Source organism: Oncorhynchus nerka, linkage group LG9a (genome assembly GCF_034236695.1).
Source record: "Oncorhynchus nerka isolate Pitt River linkage group LG9a, Oner_Uvic_2.0, whole genome shotgun sequence".
In the NCBI taxonomy this organism is placed as follows: Eukaryota; Metazoa; Chordata; class Actinopteri; order Salmoniformes; family Salmonidae; genus Oncorhynchus; species Oncorhynchus nerka.
Window position 1 is genome coordinate 54,387,205 of NC_088404.1, and position 19,199 is coordinate 54,406,403.

Sequence of the window (19,199 nt, forward strand, 5' to 3'; positions counted from 1 at the left end):
GTGTTATTGTTCTTGAAAAACGTTGGAAACAAGCGTTTCAATGAATACCTTCAAGTGATATCCTCATTTCGTTGTATATGTCTGTTGCCCAAAATAAATTCAATTCATACACCGCAAATATTTCCATGAGAGAGCTATCATTCAAGCTCCTGCTCCACCGCGGATGTGCTCGACTGTACCAAGCAAGTGAAAATGACAGGATTAGCTAATGTGATAGCTATTCCCCAAATTTCATAGATTAAACGTCAACAACACCAAACATACATCTGCTGTTTACTTATTTCACTCACCTCGACATCATCGCTTTCAAAGTGCAAGGACGTGTGCTTATCCGTATCACCAACCAAGATAGATACAGCCTCTTCCACATTGAAAAGTCGTGGTCACTTCAGTACCGTTATTTTGAGTAATTAAGTGATTTTTTTTTCCTTTTAAAAGTCAAATGACAGCATACTCTGTTTCCGGTTTCTGGTTGACGACAACAGCCACCCGAATACGACAACAGGTTGTTAGCAAGTTCATTTTGCGATATTGACAGATATTACTGTTAGAAAACCAACGCTATAGTAATTTAAAGAAAGACGGCTGATGGCCACTACGGGTTCTAAAGTGTTATATTGATGTGAATCTTTGATGATCCCTTTCTGAAGTACCCAAGACGACTTTATTTCAAAATCTCAGCATGACAACGAAACATAAGACCAAAAACCTGACTATGGGAAAAGCCGGCCTACAATTCTCAGTTTCATCACAGAGTGAATTGTTTAGTTCTAATGTCATTCTGTTGTTTATTCTGTACTTTTTCCAAGTATTTTACACCATGCATTATTACTCAGACAAATTATCTTATTTGGGGGTATTCCTTGCTTTTTCACTTAGTTCTAATGACAGGGGGTATAACGGGATTGCTCAGGGTGGCCAAAATAATACCATCAATTACATTTAGTGGAGAGTCAAAGGGGTTAACAACCCTGTGAAACGTAAAAGGGTGCTGACAAGTGCACAACAACACTGAAAAGTATGGACACACCTACTCATTCAAGGGCTTTTCTTTATTTTTACTATTTTCTACATTGTATAATAATAGTGAAGACATCAAAACTATGAAACACATATGGAATCATGTAGTAACCAAATAATTGTTAAACAAATCCAAATATATTTTATATTTGAGATTCTTCAAAGTAGCCACCCTTTGCCTTGATGACAGTTTTGTACAGTCTTGGCATTATCTTTCCCAACAGTCTTGAAGGAGTTCCAACATATGCTGAGCACTTGTTGGCTGCTTTTCCTTCACTCTGTGGTCCAACTCATCCAAAACCATCTCAATCAGTTTGAGGTTGGGTGATTGTGGAGACCAGGTCTGATGCATCACTCCATCACTCTGCTTCTTGGTCAAATAACTCTTGTCCTGTTGAAAAACATATGATAGTCCCACTAAGCTCAAACCAGATGGGATGGCGTATCGCTGCAGAATGCTGTGGTAGCCATGCTGGTTAAGTGTGCCTTGAATTCTAAATAAATCTCAGACAGTGTCACCAGCAGAGCACCCCCACACCATCGCACCTCCTCCTCCCTGCTTCACGGTGGGAACAACACATGCGGAGATCATCCGTTCACCTACTCTGTCTCTTCTTCTTATTGGTGTCCTTTAGTAGTGGTTTCTTTGGAGCAATTCGACTATGAAGGCCTCCTCTGAAAAGTTGATGTTGAGATGTGTCTGTTACTTGAACTCTGTGAAGCATTTATTCGGGCTGCAATCTGAGATGCAGTTAACTCTAATGACGTCCTTTCCAGTGGTGATCCTCATGAGAGCCAGTTTCATCATAGCGCTGGATTGTTTTAGTGACTGCACTTGAAAAAAACGTTCAAAGTTCTTGAAATGTTCTCCATTTACTGACCCTCGTGTCTTAAAGTAATGATGGACTGTCACTTCCCTTTGCTTACTTGAGCTTCTCTTGACATAATATGGACTTGGTCTTTTAACAAATAGGACTATCTTCTGTATACCAACCCTACTTTGTCACAACACAACTGATTGGCTCAAACGCATTAAGAACGAAAGAAATTCCACAAATTAACTTTTAACAAGGCACACCTGTTAATTGCAATGCATTACAGGTGACTACCTAATGAAGCTGGTTGAGAGAATGCCAAGAGTGTGCAAAGCTGTCATCAAGGAAAAGGGTGGCTACTTTGAAGTATCTCAAATAGAAAATATATTTGTATTTTTTTAACACTTTTTTTGGTTACTACATGATTCCATATGTGTTATTTCACATATGTCCGAACTCTTGACTGGTACTGTATATGAAATGTATTTACTAGAATGTTGACGTTCAGAAGACACGTCATTGGCCCGAAGGGGGGTCCAATGAGGCCAGGCTTTTCTAGTGTTAAGCGTAGCATCCCTTCACTCCCTTAGTAATCAGTCAGTCAACAAGGACACATTAAGGTAACATTGTTATTTGCACATTCTCATTGCAATGGCATTATTGTTGCATATTGAGAGCAACTAACATGGACATTATATTCTACCCAATCCATTTATACATGGGGAATCTGAGCCGGATGACTTGCAAACATTTAGAACCAGCATTGTATTCTGTACAGAACAGTGTTTGGGATACCATTTGCTGAGTTAAGAGTAGACACACGGCACATGACAAAAAAATGAGCTGTGTGACCTTTCCGCTACATAACTATGCACCCCAATCTTGGGACTTTGTGCCCATTTAAAGAAAGGGGGAGCGGAACAGTGTGAGATAAGGAACAAGTAAAGGTCTATTCCAGCGGAATAGATTGATCGCTGGGTTCAGGGCGAGTTGACACCGTGCTTAATCTTCAGTCACTTCAAATGACTGGCTGGTGAACGGGTCTTTGAGCTTAAAATAGCCTTGTTAGGCTTATGCTTTATCCATTCAATAGAATTCGGTTATTTCATAGGAATACAATACAAAATACCCTTTCCTCTTGAAAACATTTTTTACACTTGACTGACCAACAATTGTATTATTCAGAACGTACTTTCCCCTTTCGCCAGTACATTTTATGTTGTGTCCCGTGACGTCGTGGAAAGTAATGATTTGTAAAGAAGGAAATTGGTGCTCAACTCAATTTCCTTTACTGTAAATGGACTCAACATCTTGTAAAACTGTTTGCTGTTCAATAAATAACCTGACTATCGTGTCACTTTATTGTACTTATTTTCAATAACCACATCAAACAGGCCATTTTAACTGTTCAAGCTCAATTATCTGAACTAGGAAACATGAGCAAATAAGCCGTTTGAATGACGGACTTAATAGAGGGAAACATGCATGAAGTGCGACTCATTTGAATGTCTTTTGTGTTCAGGTTGTAAATTGCAGAGGATATAAGTCTCTATCGGACAGCCTAATTCTCTATTTCAAAGAGAGAAACCATCAGCAATTGAACAGAGAAACACCCATTTATGTTCAATGATCTTTAGTCAATGGACAGTGTGGAGGTAAAAATGAGAGCCTGTTATCAACGGGAATGACCGTACCAACAACGCTATATAAGCATTGATAGGTATGATGATAAGTCTATTATTTATTTTCAACACAGGTCTTCATATTTGGTGTGTTTGTAAATGCGCTAGCAAGCTAATGTTGGCTAGCTTGCTAGCTCGGCCCAGACACAAATGAGAGAACACCTCACTCTGACCATTTTAACCACCCGAGCAGAGCTGGTTAGGTTGTTTTCATGTTATCCAGAGCGTTGGTGACTGTAACTGTGCTGCTGGCAACAATTTAATTACACTTTTTTACTGACACCGGCCATATACAACAGTTGCTGAGCGTTCATAAATTCATACGTTATTTTGCGCTCTGGCACACTCAAACGAGAGTGCTCTGAAATCGGAGTAGATAGCCAGAGTGAATTTACGAACGCGCCCATTGTTAGAAGAGAGGAGCCATTTTGTGTCAAGGTTGAGGGCAGATGCAATTCCTTACCATTGTGAACTATGCAGCATCAGCGTAACTGCTAACCAGGGAAGACCCACTGGAGCGAATGAACCACCACATCACCAAGGCTGTTTGACACTCACCTTGATGTCCTTCCCAAAGAGGTTGGCATAGAAACACAGCCAGTTGCGGGAGATGTAGAGGCGGCCCTGAAGTAGGATGTCTCGGAGAAGAGCGCAGGAATACACTGGAAATGGGAGAAGAAAAAAACACACAAATAAGACCGGGAATACCATAGAGATACAATATAATGATTTTCTATTTCATTCTGTGGGGAATACACACACCAGAGGGAGAATCCGCAGAGCTGGAGGCTAGCGTGGGATATATACGAGTTGGCTTCAAACCTACACATTGTGGCTGTGGGATACAGCTGAAGTGTATGGGACTGTGGAATACCGTTGGCTAGTGATGATTTCCTTTAGTATAGAAACACAACTCAACTTGCAATATCATTATGTCATTTTCCTTTCCCCCGTAAATATTGTCTTTAGGGCATGCATACTAACACGTCAATCTTTAGACGCCCGTACCACAAATTATTAACCATAAATACCATAAATAAACTCAATTCTGTTCTAACACAGATTATGAACTAACGTCACAAAATATGAGTCATGACCAAAACACAAACAGTCCAAAATGGCAACTTGTGATTGGAGAGGCTTTTGATCACGGCCTCATTATGCCCCCCCCCCCGCGCACCTCTCTGATTCAGAGGGCTTTTGGCTTAATAAAGGCGGTTGAATGCATTCAGCTGTCCAACTTCCATTTCCAGCTGAATGCAGCAGGCTGGTACAGAGAGGAGAAAGGGGAGAGTGGTCAAGAGAGAGAGAGGCGGAAAGAGAGAGAAAAAGAGAACAGTAGTGAAAGAGAAGGGAGAGGAAGACACTGTGGAGTGGAAAGCAGGCGGCTAGGAAGCACTGTGAAGCTGTAAGGAGATTGACGACGTGATTCTGACAGCCAGCGGACAGTGATTTGTAACGAAAAAGGAATGGATTTGACTCTGGCTCAAGTCACATAATCCCAAATGAATTTGTAACCTAAAAAAATACCACTTTGCCGGCTTTTTAGCGACTAGCGAGTTTGACGTGGTTGATGACAGTGTGAATGTCCATATGCCGGGCAGGAGAAGCAAGGCATTGCAAGTTATATGAATAGCCTACATCTCAACCGTTGTACTGTAGCAGCACAGCCATATCTAGTTTAGTGTCAAGTCAACCCCATGCACATTAGAGTGATGCAAACCCCATTCAAACACAGTGCAGTTCAGCACTCCCAATTCAAATGGTGTTTTCTTGCACTGTATTGTATTGTATTGTATTGATCTTCCCACAAATGTCATGCACCCATTCAACCCAAGCCGTCAGATGGCATATCACTTTGTATGAAGCAATGTGCTGGGCGTGCATTCTAAGTACAGGAGCATTCTAGTAGTATGGACACAGTGTCTGATGTGTGGACAGTGTTCAATTTCCCCTGACTTACCTTTCATGAGGATCTCCTCCTTGGGCACGGTCTGGAACAGCTTGTGGTACTGGGAATTGTACTTGCTGACGGTCTGTAAGGGGTAGACAGGGGTGAGAGAAGGGGGAGGTGGGTGAGGTTCCTTTCAGAAAATGTTACTGTTTTACTTCTCCCAAACGGAATCTTGAAAAAAAGTTGATGGCCATGTGACTATATCACCTAATCTTTAGTAATCTTTAGTAACAGATTATGATTCAGCTCCTGTTATTATTTTGGAAGTGCATAAAACCCCTTCCAATCAATGAAGTTCCTCTCAGCCACGTGATCCTGCCCTGTCCTTTCCCTATGGGGGCTGGAGCTTTGGCATGGTACCCGGCAGGGTAGCCTAGCGGTTAGAGCGTTGCAAGTTCGAATCCCCGAGCTGACAAGGTACAAATCTGTCGTTCTGCCCCTGAACAGGCAGTTAACCCACTGTTCTTAGGCCGTCATTGAAAGTAAGAATTTGTTCTTAACTGACTTGCCTAGTTAAATCAAATAAAATATAAACACACACACACGCATAAGAAATGCACTCTTCTCCACACACGTGCACACGCAAGCGCACAAAAAACACACACACCTGTTCCCCTGGTGCTGGTCAATCACTATACACTAGTCCCACACCCTCTCTATTACACTGTGTTGTTTTATAACTCAGACACACTTCCTATGTCACAATGTGTTCTGACCCAATTGTTTATCCTGCGTAACATCTAACAGTGTTCCCTTCCCTTCTCTGTTCCTCTGTAGTGGTGCCACAGACAATCCCTTCCCCTCTTTGCCTCAACCTGGGTTATAACTTAGAATTGTCATGGTTCCACCTGTCACCAGAGGGCGGCAGAGACCGCCCTAGAGACATTAACAATGCTCAGGTGTGTCCTATTTACTCATTCGGATTTCCCTGTTAAAAGAGGCGTGTTTTCTATTGTCCTTTGCTGACGCTCGAGTTATGTTTGCCGTGTGCGTTTGTAGCCTGAGTGAGTTTTCGAGACTTAGTGTTTGCTGGGTTTTCCCCAGCGTTACTGTGATCCTTCTGTTACCGTTTCTCAGTCAAATATTATGTTCCTACGTAACCCCTGATTCCTCATCTGGTCTCTTCTCTGCACCCGGGTCCAACCTCACCATGTCACAGAAATAGATAAAAGACGGAAACTCCTTTGCTGGAAACGTCTGTGGGTTATTTCCAAGGGATCATTTGTCAGCCATTCTGAAAGGGAGTGATTGTTTGAATCAGTTCGATTGCGGTTGTGCGTGGGTCTGTGTGCGTATCAGACTGGAGACAGGTTTATTTAAATCGGAGGGCATATGGTCTGATCCGTTCGGAGCTTCATTTAAACCTCACATACTTTTCTTAACCCTGTATGTGAAGCTTGCACTAGAAAACCTTGGACAATAGTACACATTTGAAATAGTTTGAAATGTAAATCCCTGAAACTCATACTGTATGCATACAATACTCTGTGGACTTGTGAGCGTACTGTTACTGTGCTAAAATCGTGCAAAATAACAAACACTTCATAAGATTTCAAATGCATTCGCTGACACTCATGCTATGCACATACAATGTTCTGTGGACTGCTGAGCTGACTGTTACCATGCTAAATAACTTGCCATAAACTCATTCCTTTGTTATGACAAAATACCATGTCTTGCTTACAAATCGGGTAAAGGCTGTATTTCTGTGTGATAGTTCAAGTACAACTACACACGACCTTACTGTGTCTCCCCTTGGACTATACGTAATATTGTAGTGGGTAGGACATTTTATTTTTTTACACATGAACGGAGCCCTCCATTACTTCCTTATGCTGACAATACCGTGTAAATGTCCACAGACAGTGGGACTCTGGACACGGTAAAAAAAGGAAAAAAAGACTCACCGAGCCCCTGTAGCATTTCTTGACATCTTCATAGGTCAGGTCATCAATCAGTTGCAGCCTGTGGAGGAGAGAGAAACACCGAGAAGTTTAAGAGTGGCGACACAAGTTTCTAAATATGTCGAGGAGAAAAAAAGGAAGAATCATCTGACTGTTGTGCCATGTTCAGCTCAGTCCGGATAGTTAACAGAACATTTTTTGTTTCTGGTATTTTGTTAACTAGTCCACTGTCCGTACAATCCCCCCAAGTCTACAAGATAAGAGCACTTTCAGTACAGAGCAAAAACTGTGATGGTGATGATGCATTTGTTCCTCAAATGTATCCTCCATATAGTCTTTAAGCAGAGGAAGACTGATCGCATGTACTGTTGAACTGCTAATGAAGGACAAAATGACCTCTTTCTCTCTCACACGCACGCACGCACGCACGCACGCACGCACGCACGCACGCACGCACGCACACACACACACACACACACACACACACACACACACACACACACACACACACACACACACACACACACACCACCTAAACAGTCATTACAACCATTAATCAAAGACAGGGACATGCAAATGGACACACACACACAGGCAAACACACACACACCTCAAACAGGTGATCGGTGTGAATGTAAATGCTTAGGTAATATGAAAAGTCTGTTTATGTAAAGTCAGATTGTGAAAGTCAAGTAAAAGACAAACAGTTTAGCAGATGTCTCTATTGGCCAAGTCCTGACCCGACACACACACTCACAAATACACACACACAGACAGACACACGCACATGCACACACACTTAAAGTGATTGATACTAAACTCAGACCACTAAAGCCCAAAGTAGACACCCTCTAATATCCCCAAGGGCCGATTATGGCTTGGAGAGGCTACTTCCCATTCACAGCTCAAGCCTGGTATATTGTACTGTTTGTGCTTTCGGGGCCCCAATACTACACAATGAGGACGAGGAAGTAATTTGCTGTTTGGGGTAAGTTTATCAAAAACGTGAAATCACACAAAAAGGTGGACCCTTCTATAACACGCCATTTAAATCGAAAGTAGAGATTTGGTTGTAAAAATTTTTTATTATAATTTCAGCTCTATAGATTTTGGACAGTGGTCAATGAGGGACAATGAAGCCTTCAGACCGGTTGTGACTGGTTTTCATTGATAGCCCACTGTGTCATTATCACTCTCTCCAGGTGTTCTATTGTGGTTCAGTGGCTAGACTAGAGCATGGTAGTGACAATCTAATGTGACAGGGAACCACCTAGGAAACAGCAGCAGTATACAATACCTAGATCTCTGTGTGTCCAGCTTTCCTTTCCCTATATGGCTAGTGTTGTGGTCTGATTCTGTCACTCCCCCTCACCACCGCAACAACTGAAGCGCTCCCCAAAATAGCGTCTTCTAAAGAGCAGTGACAGTGTTTAACCCCATGGTGGGACAATCCTGTCTGTCACGTGCCATCGGATACCTGTCAGTCAGCTGGTGTCAGGCCACATGCACCCAGTCAGGGGGTCATTCTCTCCATCTGTCTCTCTGTCAGCCAGGAGGTGAGGTGAGGTGAGGCCCCCTCTACCACCAATGCGACAATGTATGTTGTAAGTGAGTCACTGTTGTAAGTGACTTTTGGCTAAAAGCGTCTGCTAAATCTCATATACAGTATTATGATATTATTATCAGAGGAGAGCGGAGAGAAAGAAACGAGGACAGGAGCCAAGGGACAGAGAGGACAGCAGGGGCTGACTAATGGAGGGGGGGGGGTCAGACCACAACAGTAGCTGATTGACAACATAGTCATGGTGACAGGCTGAGTCTACCTCTGACTGAAACCAAGAACACTGTATCTGAGTCACAAATAAGAATGCAGAATATAAAAAAATATATTCGGAGAGATTTGACTCTGGTACCAGCAAGGTGCAGGCAGGGTCACATGATTCTATATAAGAATAATACTGTGTAAATAATCCTTTTGAATTGGATCCCAAATGGTTTTAAAATCTGTGTCATTCTTCAATTGGAACAGCTTAATTTATATGAATTATCCAATCAAATCACATCAGTAAGTCATAGTCACGTGCAAGGTCTCGGTTCAAGCCCTATATAACCGATTTGATAACTGCCAGCGTTTGAATTACATATGGACTCTAAAAGTGCCCTAAAAATAGCGCTCCGATCCAATGTGGATATTTTTTTTTTTACAGTTTTTGGGGGTGTCCATGTTGATGTTCCAATGCAACAGAAAACTGTCATTTATACTGTAATTTGGTGTATTCTCAACAGAAAAATACACCGTCCTCAGACATGGGATGGTTGTCGAGTACTGACTTGCGTCACTGGTGACCTGGCTGATTTTTGTTTCTGTCTCATTAACATATTTACAAGTGTGCCTTGTAATAGTGATGGGGGAAAAAATCGACACAGTTACGTCGATCGGGATATTATTTTTGAGGATATATCGCAACATTCTTTTTTACAACGTCACAATATCATTTTTGCTCTAGTTGGCCGTCCCTGTTTCAAAACGCAGGTATTTTTTAAACGGTGAGTCAATATGTTTTCGGCACTTTAATTACCATGACCGATCAAAAATAGTTTTCTCTTGTCCCTCTGCAGCAGATACATAGTGGGCAATATGTTTGGAACATCGAATCACAATACATATAGAATCGTGAGAATAGCAATACATAAGTATTGTGATAATATCGTATCGTGAGGTCCCTGGCAATTCCCAGCCCTACCTTGGAAGACACTATATTTGTTGCACCCGTGAGTGAAAATGCTGTACCAATTTAACCCCTATGTGGTTATAGTGCCCCATCAACTTAAAATGTATGCAGATTGGAGTGGCAGCAAGTCTTCAACCTTAAATGGTTGAGCATTTTGCCATGTCCTTTGGGTCTGTTTTGCCCTGTAGTAGCTGCCAGTTTGGAAGCCTATGTTAAGGCCTCACCAAATATGAATTAATATGCTATAATGTATAAGCAGTTTACCTATCTACTAACCTGCTTGCACCAATCCCTTGTAATTACAGTTAAAAACGGTGAAATTCAAACCCCTCCCCTCAATGAATTTAATTAATTCATCCAACCACTCATTCAGATTACGGTAGCATTTACATTTTTACAGTATAATACAGTCCATTTTACAGTATTGTACTGTGTGGCATAACAACAATACTTGCTTTGATACCATATTTATATTAAAGTAGGTGTACTGTCATATGAAATAAATAATTTGAGATAATGTGAGAATAACCCATATTGTCCCATGACATTGTGTAATTTAATGACTGTCCCTAACTAGCCCCACAGATAGGCTTTCAAAGTAAAAAACAACTTTGCCACAGTCACACACCGGCCAGCTGAAGCTAATTGGCTAAATTAGTTGGCTAGCTTGCTAGCTAGTCTAGGCTACTTCCAGACACAAGACTTGGTTAGACTGCTTCAGTTTACCTAGAAGGGTGAGTGACTGTAACTGTGTACTGTTTTGGCAGAGTGAAAGTTCAAACGCTTCCCACGTTCGAACACACACACAAAAGATCCCCACATCAAAGCACACCTCCAAGACCCAAATCTCATTCTCAGGCGCATTTCCTAATGAGGAGAATTGAAACGGAGGCTAAATCAGGAAGCTCAGCCTTTAAGTATTGTATTATTTAGAAACATTAATATACACGTAAAGGCATATATACTTTTTTTTATAACCATTACAATTCATAAGCATTTAAACGTTCATGAGCTTTTAAATGGCTTATTTGTGAACGCTATTATTATAAAGTGTGACTAAAAGCCTCTCTATAGTCCCTGGATTTCTGAGGCCAACCACCGTTTGTTTGTTGCTCGAGGAGATGCCTTCCTTTCAAGAAATGCCAACCGTGGATCACGAGGCTAGGTAGGTACGATGACACCACTAGGGCCGTGCCAACATTGCCAGACCAGACCTCCCCCCACTCCCTGCCTTCAGGGAAAAGAGAAGGCTGATCTAAACTGAAAGAAGGATTAAACGGCTTCCTTTCACCACAGTCCCCTGTAATGTACTCCATTTATGAGACACACTATTTACAGTGCATTCAATGTATTCACAACCCTTGACATTTTCCACATTTTATGTTAGTCTTATTCTAAAATGGAATAAATTGTTTTTTTTCCCCCTCATCAATCAACACACAATACCCCATAATGACAAAGCAAGAACAGGTTTTTAGAAATGTTAGCAAAAGTGGTCAAAGTAAAAGACCGCAATATCACATATACATAAGTATTCAGACCCTTTACTCAGTACTTCGTTGAAGCACCTTTGGCAGAGATTACAGGCTCAACTCTTATTGGGTATGACACTACAAGCTTGGCACACCTGTATTTGGGGAGTTTCTCCCATTCTTCTCTGCAGATCCTCTCAAGCTCTGTCGGGTTGGATGGGGAGCGTTGCTGCACAGCTATTTTCAGGTCTCGCTAGAGATGTTAGATCGGGTTAAAGTCCGGGCTCTGGTTGGGCCACTCAAGGACATTCGGAGACTTGTCCTGAAGACACTCCTGCATTGTCTTGGCTGTGTGTTTAGGGTCGTTGTCCTGTTGGAAGATGAACCTTAGCCCCAGTCTGAGGTCCCGAGCACTCTGGAGCAGGTTTTCATCAAGGATCTCTCTGTACTTTGCTCCGTTAATCTTTCCCTTGATCCTGACTAGTCTATCAGTGCCTACCACTGAAAAACATCCCCACAGCATCATGCTGCCACCACCATGCTTCACCATAGGGATGGTGACAGGTTTCCTCCAGACATGGTACTTGGCATTCAGCTCAAAGAGTTCAATCTTACATTTACATTTACATTTAAGTCATTTAGCAGACGCTCTTATCCAGAGCGACTTACAAATTGGTGCGTTCACCTTAAGAGATCCAGTGGAACAGCCACTTTACAATAGTGCATCTAAATCTTTTAAGGGGGTGAGAAGGATTACTTTATCCTATCCTAGGTATTCCTGAAAGAGGTGGGGTTTCAGGTGTCTCCGGAAGGTGGTGATTGACTCCGCTGTCCTGGCGTCGTGAGGGAGTTTGTTCCACCATTGGGGGGCCAGAGCAGCGAACAGTTTTGACTGGGCTGCGCGGGAACTGTACTTCCTCAGTGGTAGGGAGGCGAGCAGGCCAGAGGTGGATGAACGCAGTGCCCTTGTTTGGGTGTAGGGCCTGATCAGAGCCTGGAGGTAATGAGGTGCCGTTCCCCTCACAGCTCCGTAGGCAAGCACCATGGTCTTGTAGCGGATGCGAGCTTCAACTGGAAGCCAGTGGAGAGAGCAGAGGAGCGGGGTGACGTGAGAGAACTTGGGAAGGTTGAACACCAGACGGGCTGCGGCGTTCTGGATGAGTTGTAGGGGTTTAATGGCACAGGCAGGGAGCCCAGCCAACAGCGAGTTGCAGTAATCCAGACGGGAGATGACAAGTGCCTGGATTAGGACCTGCGCTGCTTCCTGTGTGAGGCAGGGTCGTACTCTGCGGATGTTGTAGAGCATGAACCTACAAGAACGGGCCACCGCCTTGATGTTAGTTGAGAACGACAGGGTGTTGTCCAGGATCACGCCAAGGTTCTTAGCGCTCTGGGAGGAGGACACAATGGAGTTGTCAACCGTGATGGCGAGATCATGGAACGGGCAGTCCTTCCCCGGGAGGAAGAGCAGCTCCGTCTTGCCGAGGTTCAGCTTGAGGTGGTGATCCGTCATCCACACTGATATGTCTGCCAGACATGCAGAGATGCGATTCGCCACCTGGTCATCAGAAGGGGGAAAGGAGAAGATTAATTGTGTGTCGTCTGCATAGCAATGATAGGAGAGACCATGTGAGGTTATGACAGAGCCAAGTGACTTGGTGTATAGCGAGAATAGGAGAGGGCCTAGAACAGAGCCCTGGGATCTTGGTTTCAACATGGTCTGAGTCCTTTAGGCAGCTTTTGGCAAACTCCAAGCAGGCTGTCATGGGCTTTTTACTGAGGAGTTGCTTCCATCTAGCCACTCTACCAGAGTGATTGGTTGTCCTTCTGGAAGATTCTCCCATCTCCACAAAGGCACTCAGGAGCTCTGTCAGAGAGACCATTGGGTTCTTGGTCACTTCCCAGACCAAGGCCCTCCTCTCCGGATTGCTCAGTTTGGGCGGGCGGACAGCTCTCGGAAGAGTCTTGTGGTTTCCAAACTTCTTCAATTTAAGAATGATGGAGGCCACAGTGTTCTTGGGGACCTTCAATGCTGCAGACTTGTTTTGGTACCCTTACCCAGATCTGTGCCTCGACACAATCCTGTCTCGAAGCTCTACGGACAATACCTTCAACCTCATGTCTTGGTTTCTGATCTGACATGCACTGTCAACTGTGGGACCTTGTATAGACAGGTGTGTGCCTTTCCAAATCATGTCCAATCAATTGAATTGACCACAGGTGGAATCCAATCAAGTTGTAGAAACATCTCAAGGATGACCAATGGAATCAGAATGCTCCTGAGCTCAATTTCGAGTCTCATAGCAAAGGGTCTGAATATTTATGTAAATAAGGTATTTCTGTTTTTAATTTTTAATAAATGTGCAAAAATGTAAAAATAACTGTTTTCACTTTGTCATTATGGGGTATTGTGTGTAGATTGATGAGGAAAAAAATAATTTCATCAATTTTAGAATAAGGCTGTAACGTAACAAAATGTGGGAAGAGTCAAGAGGTCTGAATACTTTCCGAACAGAGAAGTTCTCTCTCTCTCTCTCTCTCTCTAATACACACACACACACACACCATTGTTAATATTCTAATCTAGTGCAAACAGAGACCAGGAGAAAATGGAAGCAGAACAATACTAAACAACAGAGGATGAATAGATAGTCAGCTTTAGAGTTCCCAGGCACTGTGTGTGTTTGTGTGTGCGATCAGAGTTCCCAGACACTGTGTGTGTGTGTGTGTGTGTGTGTGCGATCAGAGTTCTCAGACACAGTCAACAGGAGGAGTGCACAAACTAAGTTATTGGACACAGACCCTCAGGTAAGGAATTGATGTCAGATGGTCTGAGAGATAGACTCCAGTTCTTATGTGGGTTATACAAGATGTAAACTGCATTGCATAATGAGGTTAGTTCCCACCACATCGAACTGTGTTCAGTATGAATGATTTACTCTCCTCTTTTCTGTGTTTGCTTTCCTGTGTTTGTGAGAGGTGTGAGAAAGTGTGTGTTTTTGTGTGTCAGTCTGTGTGTGCCTATCTGTCTTGTCTGTGTGCGTGTACGTGCGTGTGTGCCTGCGAGCGTGTGTGTGTGTAGGCCACAGCCTGAGTGTGGGTGAGTAAGCGGCGTCAGTTTGTCCGTAGCGGTGAATGCAGCATTTGTTGTCCTCAGGAACTTTTGGGTGGCCTACATGTTGTTCTCACAGGAGACAATTACTGGCACACACACACACACAGCCCTAGAGCTGTTCGACTGCCTATCCACTGAGGCTCTATAGCCCTGAGTACTGAGAGGTCATTCACTCACACTGCCCTTCATAGACTTACTGTCCCTCCTGTAATTCCTGCAATTAACAACTCTCTTCCAGTAAACTGCTGTGTACCGTTTTCTGCGTATACTTTCAGTTGGAGTTCCACCACAAATGAACGACACACAACAGAGGGGCCTTAAGTTGAACCGGTTAAAACCGGAATAGCAAGCATTTGCACATTTCATATTATTTTCTTCTTGTTGGTAGCACACGGCGGACCTCGATTTCCAGGTTGTCGAACTTTCAGAGCGAAAACGAGGCATTCGATTATGGTCACGCAAGACCACGAGACCACATAGGGAGAAAAGCTACCTCGGATATTTATATAAAAATAAGAATAGAGTTTCACTCAACCTAGTCTTTTTTTCCTCGTTTAATAGACAGGTATACTGTATATACCGGTAGTAGGGGATATAGTGAGAAGGGAGACATAAGAGGAGACAGGGATGGAACCCCAGTCTCCAGTGGGCAGGCATATGCAGATTGGGCCGGTAGTGTTACCCACTCGACCACGGCTCTGCACAACCTAGCTAGGATACAAGCCGCAGTACTGTGGTCCTCTTGTCTAGTCCAAGGGTTTTCAAACCTCTCCTCAGGCACCCTCAGCAGTTCCATGTGTTTGAGCAATTCCACAGCTCGCACACCTGATTCAACTTGTCAACTAATCATCAAGCGCTTGAATAGGTGAATCGGGTGAGCTAGTTAAGGGCTACAACAAAATGGTGAAATGTCTTAAGGGTTCCCAAGAAGAGGTTTGAAAAGCACTGGTCTGGTGAAAGAGATGAGAGAGAGTTAATCCCAAACTGTTTGTTTGTCCTACAGTTCTGCAACCCGCTGGCTTCTATAATGAGGGAGTAGCAGACAGAGAGCAAAGGAAGAGAAGGCCGGCCCAAGACAAACAGAGACGGGCTGTACTCTAGCCCAGTGGTCCAGTACAGAATTCCCACTGAGACAGAGATGGCACTGTGTGTATATATATGTGTGTGTGTGTGTGTGTGTGTGTGTGTGTGTGTGTGTGTGTGTGTGTGTGTGTGTGTGTGTGTGTTTGTGTGTATGTGCAAGTGTGTGTGAGTGCATTTATTCATTCCGCATGTCACTATTTCTAATTACAGTGCATTCGGAAAGTATTCAGACCCCTTGACTTTTTCCACATTTTGTTATGTTACAGCCTTATTCTAAAATTGATTTCCTCATCGATTTACACACAATACCCCATAATGACAAAGCAAAAAAAGTTTTTTAGAAAGGTTTTGCTCCGACATGCACTGTCAACTGTGGGACCTTATATAGACAGGTGTGTGCCTTTCCAAATCATGTCCAATGAATTGAATTTACCACAGGTGGACTCCAATCAAGTTGGATGATCAATGGAAACAGGATGCTCCTGAGCTCAATTTCGAGTCTCATAGCAAAGGGTCTGAATACTTATGTAAATAAGGAATTTCTATTTTTACTTGTAATAAATGTGCAAAAAATGTCCAAAAACCTGTTTTTGCTTTGTCATTATGGGATAGTGTGCTGAGGAAATGTTTTTATTAAATCCATTTTAGAATAAGGCTGTAAAGTAACAGAATGTGGAAAAAGTCAAGGGGTCTGAATACTTTCCCAGGGCACTGTATATAAGTAAGTGTTTCACTGTTAGTCTACACTTGTTGTTTTACGAAGTATGTGACTAATAACATTTTACTTGATGTACAGTATGTGTGGAGGGTGTGTATGTGTGTGTGTGTGTGTGTGTGCGCGCGCGGGGGCGCGTGTGTAACCCAGCCTCACGTGGCCATCTCTATGGCACACTCTCATTAGAGGGAAAGGGAGAGAGTGGCCGTTGCAGCAGCGTGCCCTCTGGCTCCCTGGTAGTACAAAGACACTACACCAACAGACACCCAGCCACACACAACTACAGAGAAAGAGAAAGGAAGAGAAAAAGGAGGGAGAGGGAGGTATAGGAAGGAGGGAGGGAGATGAGAGTCAAAAGGAGAGGGAGAGGGGGGGGTATAGCAATGGCTATATATGAATGGACAAAGCCATCGATCACGTAGCACCATTCATTCCTATGTGAAGACTCAATTGTGCATAGAAGCAAAATGAAGTTGGTTAAGATGGCGTCTCATGGAGACATAGCATGCGCAGTTTGAGCTACTCCAGGAAGTGATGTTGCAGGCTAGCTCAGTGCTGTCCCCTCTTATTGAGTAACTCAAGTTGAAGGCCACCCGGGGTACTGCAGGCTGAATAGCAACTCAATTATCCTTATAACTTCTTCTGTGTGCAATTTTTTAATAATTGGTTCAAGGACATACAACTGGTGTAAAAGAAGCAATTATTGGTTACGAAGATTGACCACAAAGATGACCATTTTGATTATCTATCCCGTTGCTTAGTCACTTTATCTCTTCCTACACAGTAAACACTTCTCTACCTCAATTACCTCGTACCCTGCTACTTTGAAGAATCTCAAATATAAAATATATATTGATTTGTTTTACACTTTCTTTGGTTACTACATGATTCCATATGTGTTATTTCATAGTTTTGATGTCTTCCCTATTATTCTACAATGTAGAAAATAGTAAAACATAAAGAAAAACCCTGGAATGAGTAGGTGTGTAAACTTTTGTCTGGTACTGTATATATATTTGGGGGAATTGATATTCCATTCACTAGAATGGGGGATCCTGTTTTCTGCTAACAATGCCTGCAGTACTGCGGTCGGCCTTGAACTTATGTGGCTTGAATGAGAGGGGGCAGTCGTTCTCCCCTGGGCTATAAATAGGAAGGGGAGGGAAATCGATGAGTCATTATTAAAGTCATTCTAATGTATTTGATTCAATCAATTTGGGAACATTATCTGGAATGGCTTACTTTGAGACGGGCGCTGAATCAGCCTGCCTGATCAGACAGAGACATTTAAATGCCAATGTATGACGTGTAAGAAATTAAGTGGCATGTATGTGCGGGTGTGCGGGACATGCGAGTGGTTTGTGTGTGTGAGAGTGAAAGAGGGATGGGAGAGCGAAAGAAAGAAAATGGTTTGTAAGTATCATGCATGTGTGTGTGTGTGTGTGTGTGTGTGTGTGTCAGCCTGACTGATGTAATCCTCAACTGCTAAGGGACCACTGCCGCTGACGCAATGTGTTCTGTGCGCACTTGTGCCTCCATTTCTTCCGTGCTGTAAACAGGCAGTGCTATAGGCCCCTTGCCAGTACCCAGGCAGCGCCGAGGCCGCTAATAGAAAAACACTGGCACTCCGTGGGGACGAGTGAGCTGCATCGTCCTCCATTATTAAACAGCTTTTAATTAAGACCCGGCACAACCAACGCAACCTGGGCCAGCGTACACAATGTTTCTCGGCACCCATGCTACTGTCAACTGTGCTAGAAATGGTGTACAATAGATAGTGTGCTACCAGGATTTGAGTCCCCCATTCAAAATGCTACTGATAATACCAAATCAGGTGTGGGTAAACATTAGAGAAACGCACACAGCCAATGGTTGTCCTTTTCTCACCATTCTGGCAGGAAAATCAGTGTTTACCTACATCAAAGCCAACGCTGTTCACTAGTAACACCAGCTCTGATAGAATTCAGTAGCTAGTACAAAAAAATATGTTGATGACGATGACTCTCGGCGGGAGTGGAATTGGAAAAATGACACTTTTGGGAACTCCCCAATGCAAAATAGAATAGTCCTATAGAATTCACTTTGAAAAAAATTTTTTTTTTCACGTGTCAAAATGATTTTCCTTAAGGTACTTGGTTCCCATGCTTTCCCAGCACCCCTGATATAGATGCTGAGCCATGTTTCTCGTGTCAAAGACTGGCAGTTCTCTGTGTTCCCTGGCAGTGGATTAGAAGCAGGTGTATGGTGTCTAATCTCTGCGTGTTTGTGGTGTCTAATGTATCTGTGTGTGTGTGTGTGTGTGTGTGTGTGTGTGTGTGACAGGGCTATCATTACCTCCAATGGCATTGCTCCAGGCTCTCAGCTCTCACTGACTGAGATCTAACCAGCCGGTGAGTGGAGGCTCTTTGCTTTGTATTTGAAAGGTAGGTAGCAGTGTGTGTGTGTGTGTGTCTCATTCTCTCTCTTTCCCATATACAGTGCCTTCAGAAAGTATTCATACCTCTTGACTTATTCCGCATGCTGTTGTGTTACAGCCTGAATTCAAGAAGGTTTAAATATTTTTTCTCTCTCTCCCATCTACATACTATACCCCATAATGGAAAAGTGAAAACATGTTTTTAGACATTTTAGCAAATGTATTGAAAATGAAATAAGTATTTACACCCCTGAGTCAACACATTTTAGTATCACCTTAGGCAGCGATTAC

General features: G+C 43.1%; 1 protein-coding gene across 1 annotated transcript in view; it reads right to left on the reverse strand.

Annotated features, from left to right (window-relative positions):
- Positions 1 to 19,199, reverse strand: part of LOC115134543 (GRAM domain-containing protein 2A) — a 58,525-nt gene that overhangs the window by 16,235 nt on the left and 23,091 nt on the right. Inside the window, exons 3-5 of the mRNA XM_029668638.2 lie at positions 7,379 to 7,436; positions 5,481 to 5,553; positions 4,076 to 4,179 (exon numbers count right to left, since the gene is read on the reverse strand). Of these exons, the coding sequence (XP_029524498.1) occupies positions 4,076 to 4,179; positions 5,481 to 5,553; positions 7,379 to 7,436 (235 nt within the window). The remainder of the gene's footprint in view (positions 1 to 4,075; positions 4,180 to 5,480; positions 5,554 to 7,378; positions 7,437 to 19,199) is intronic.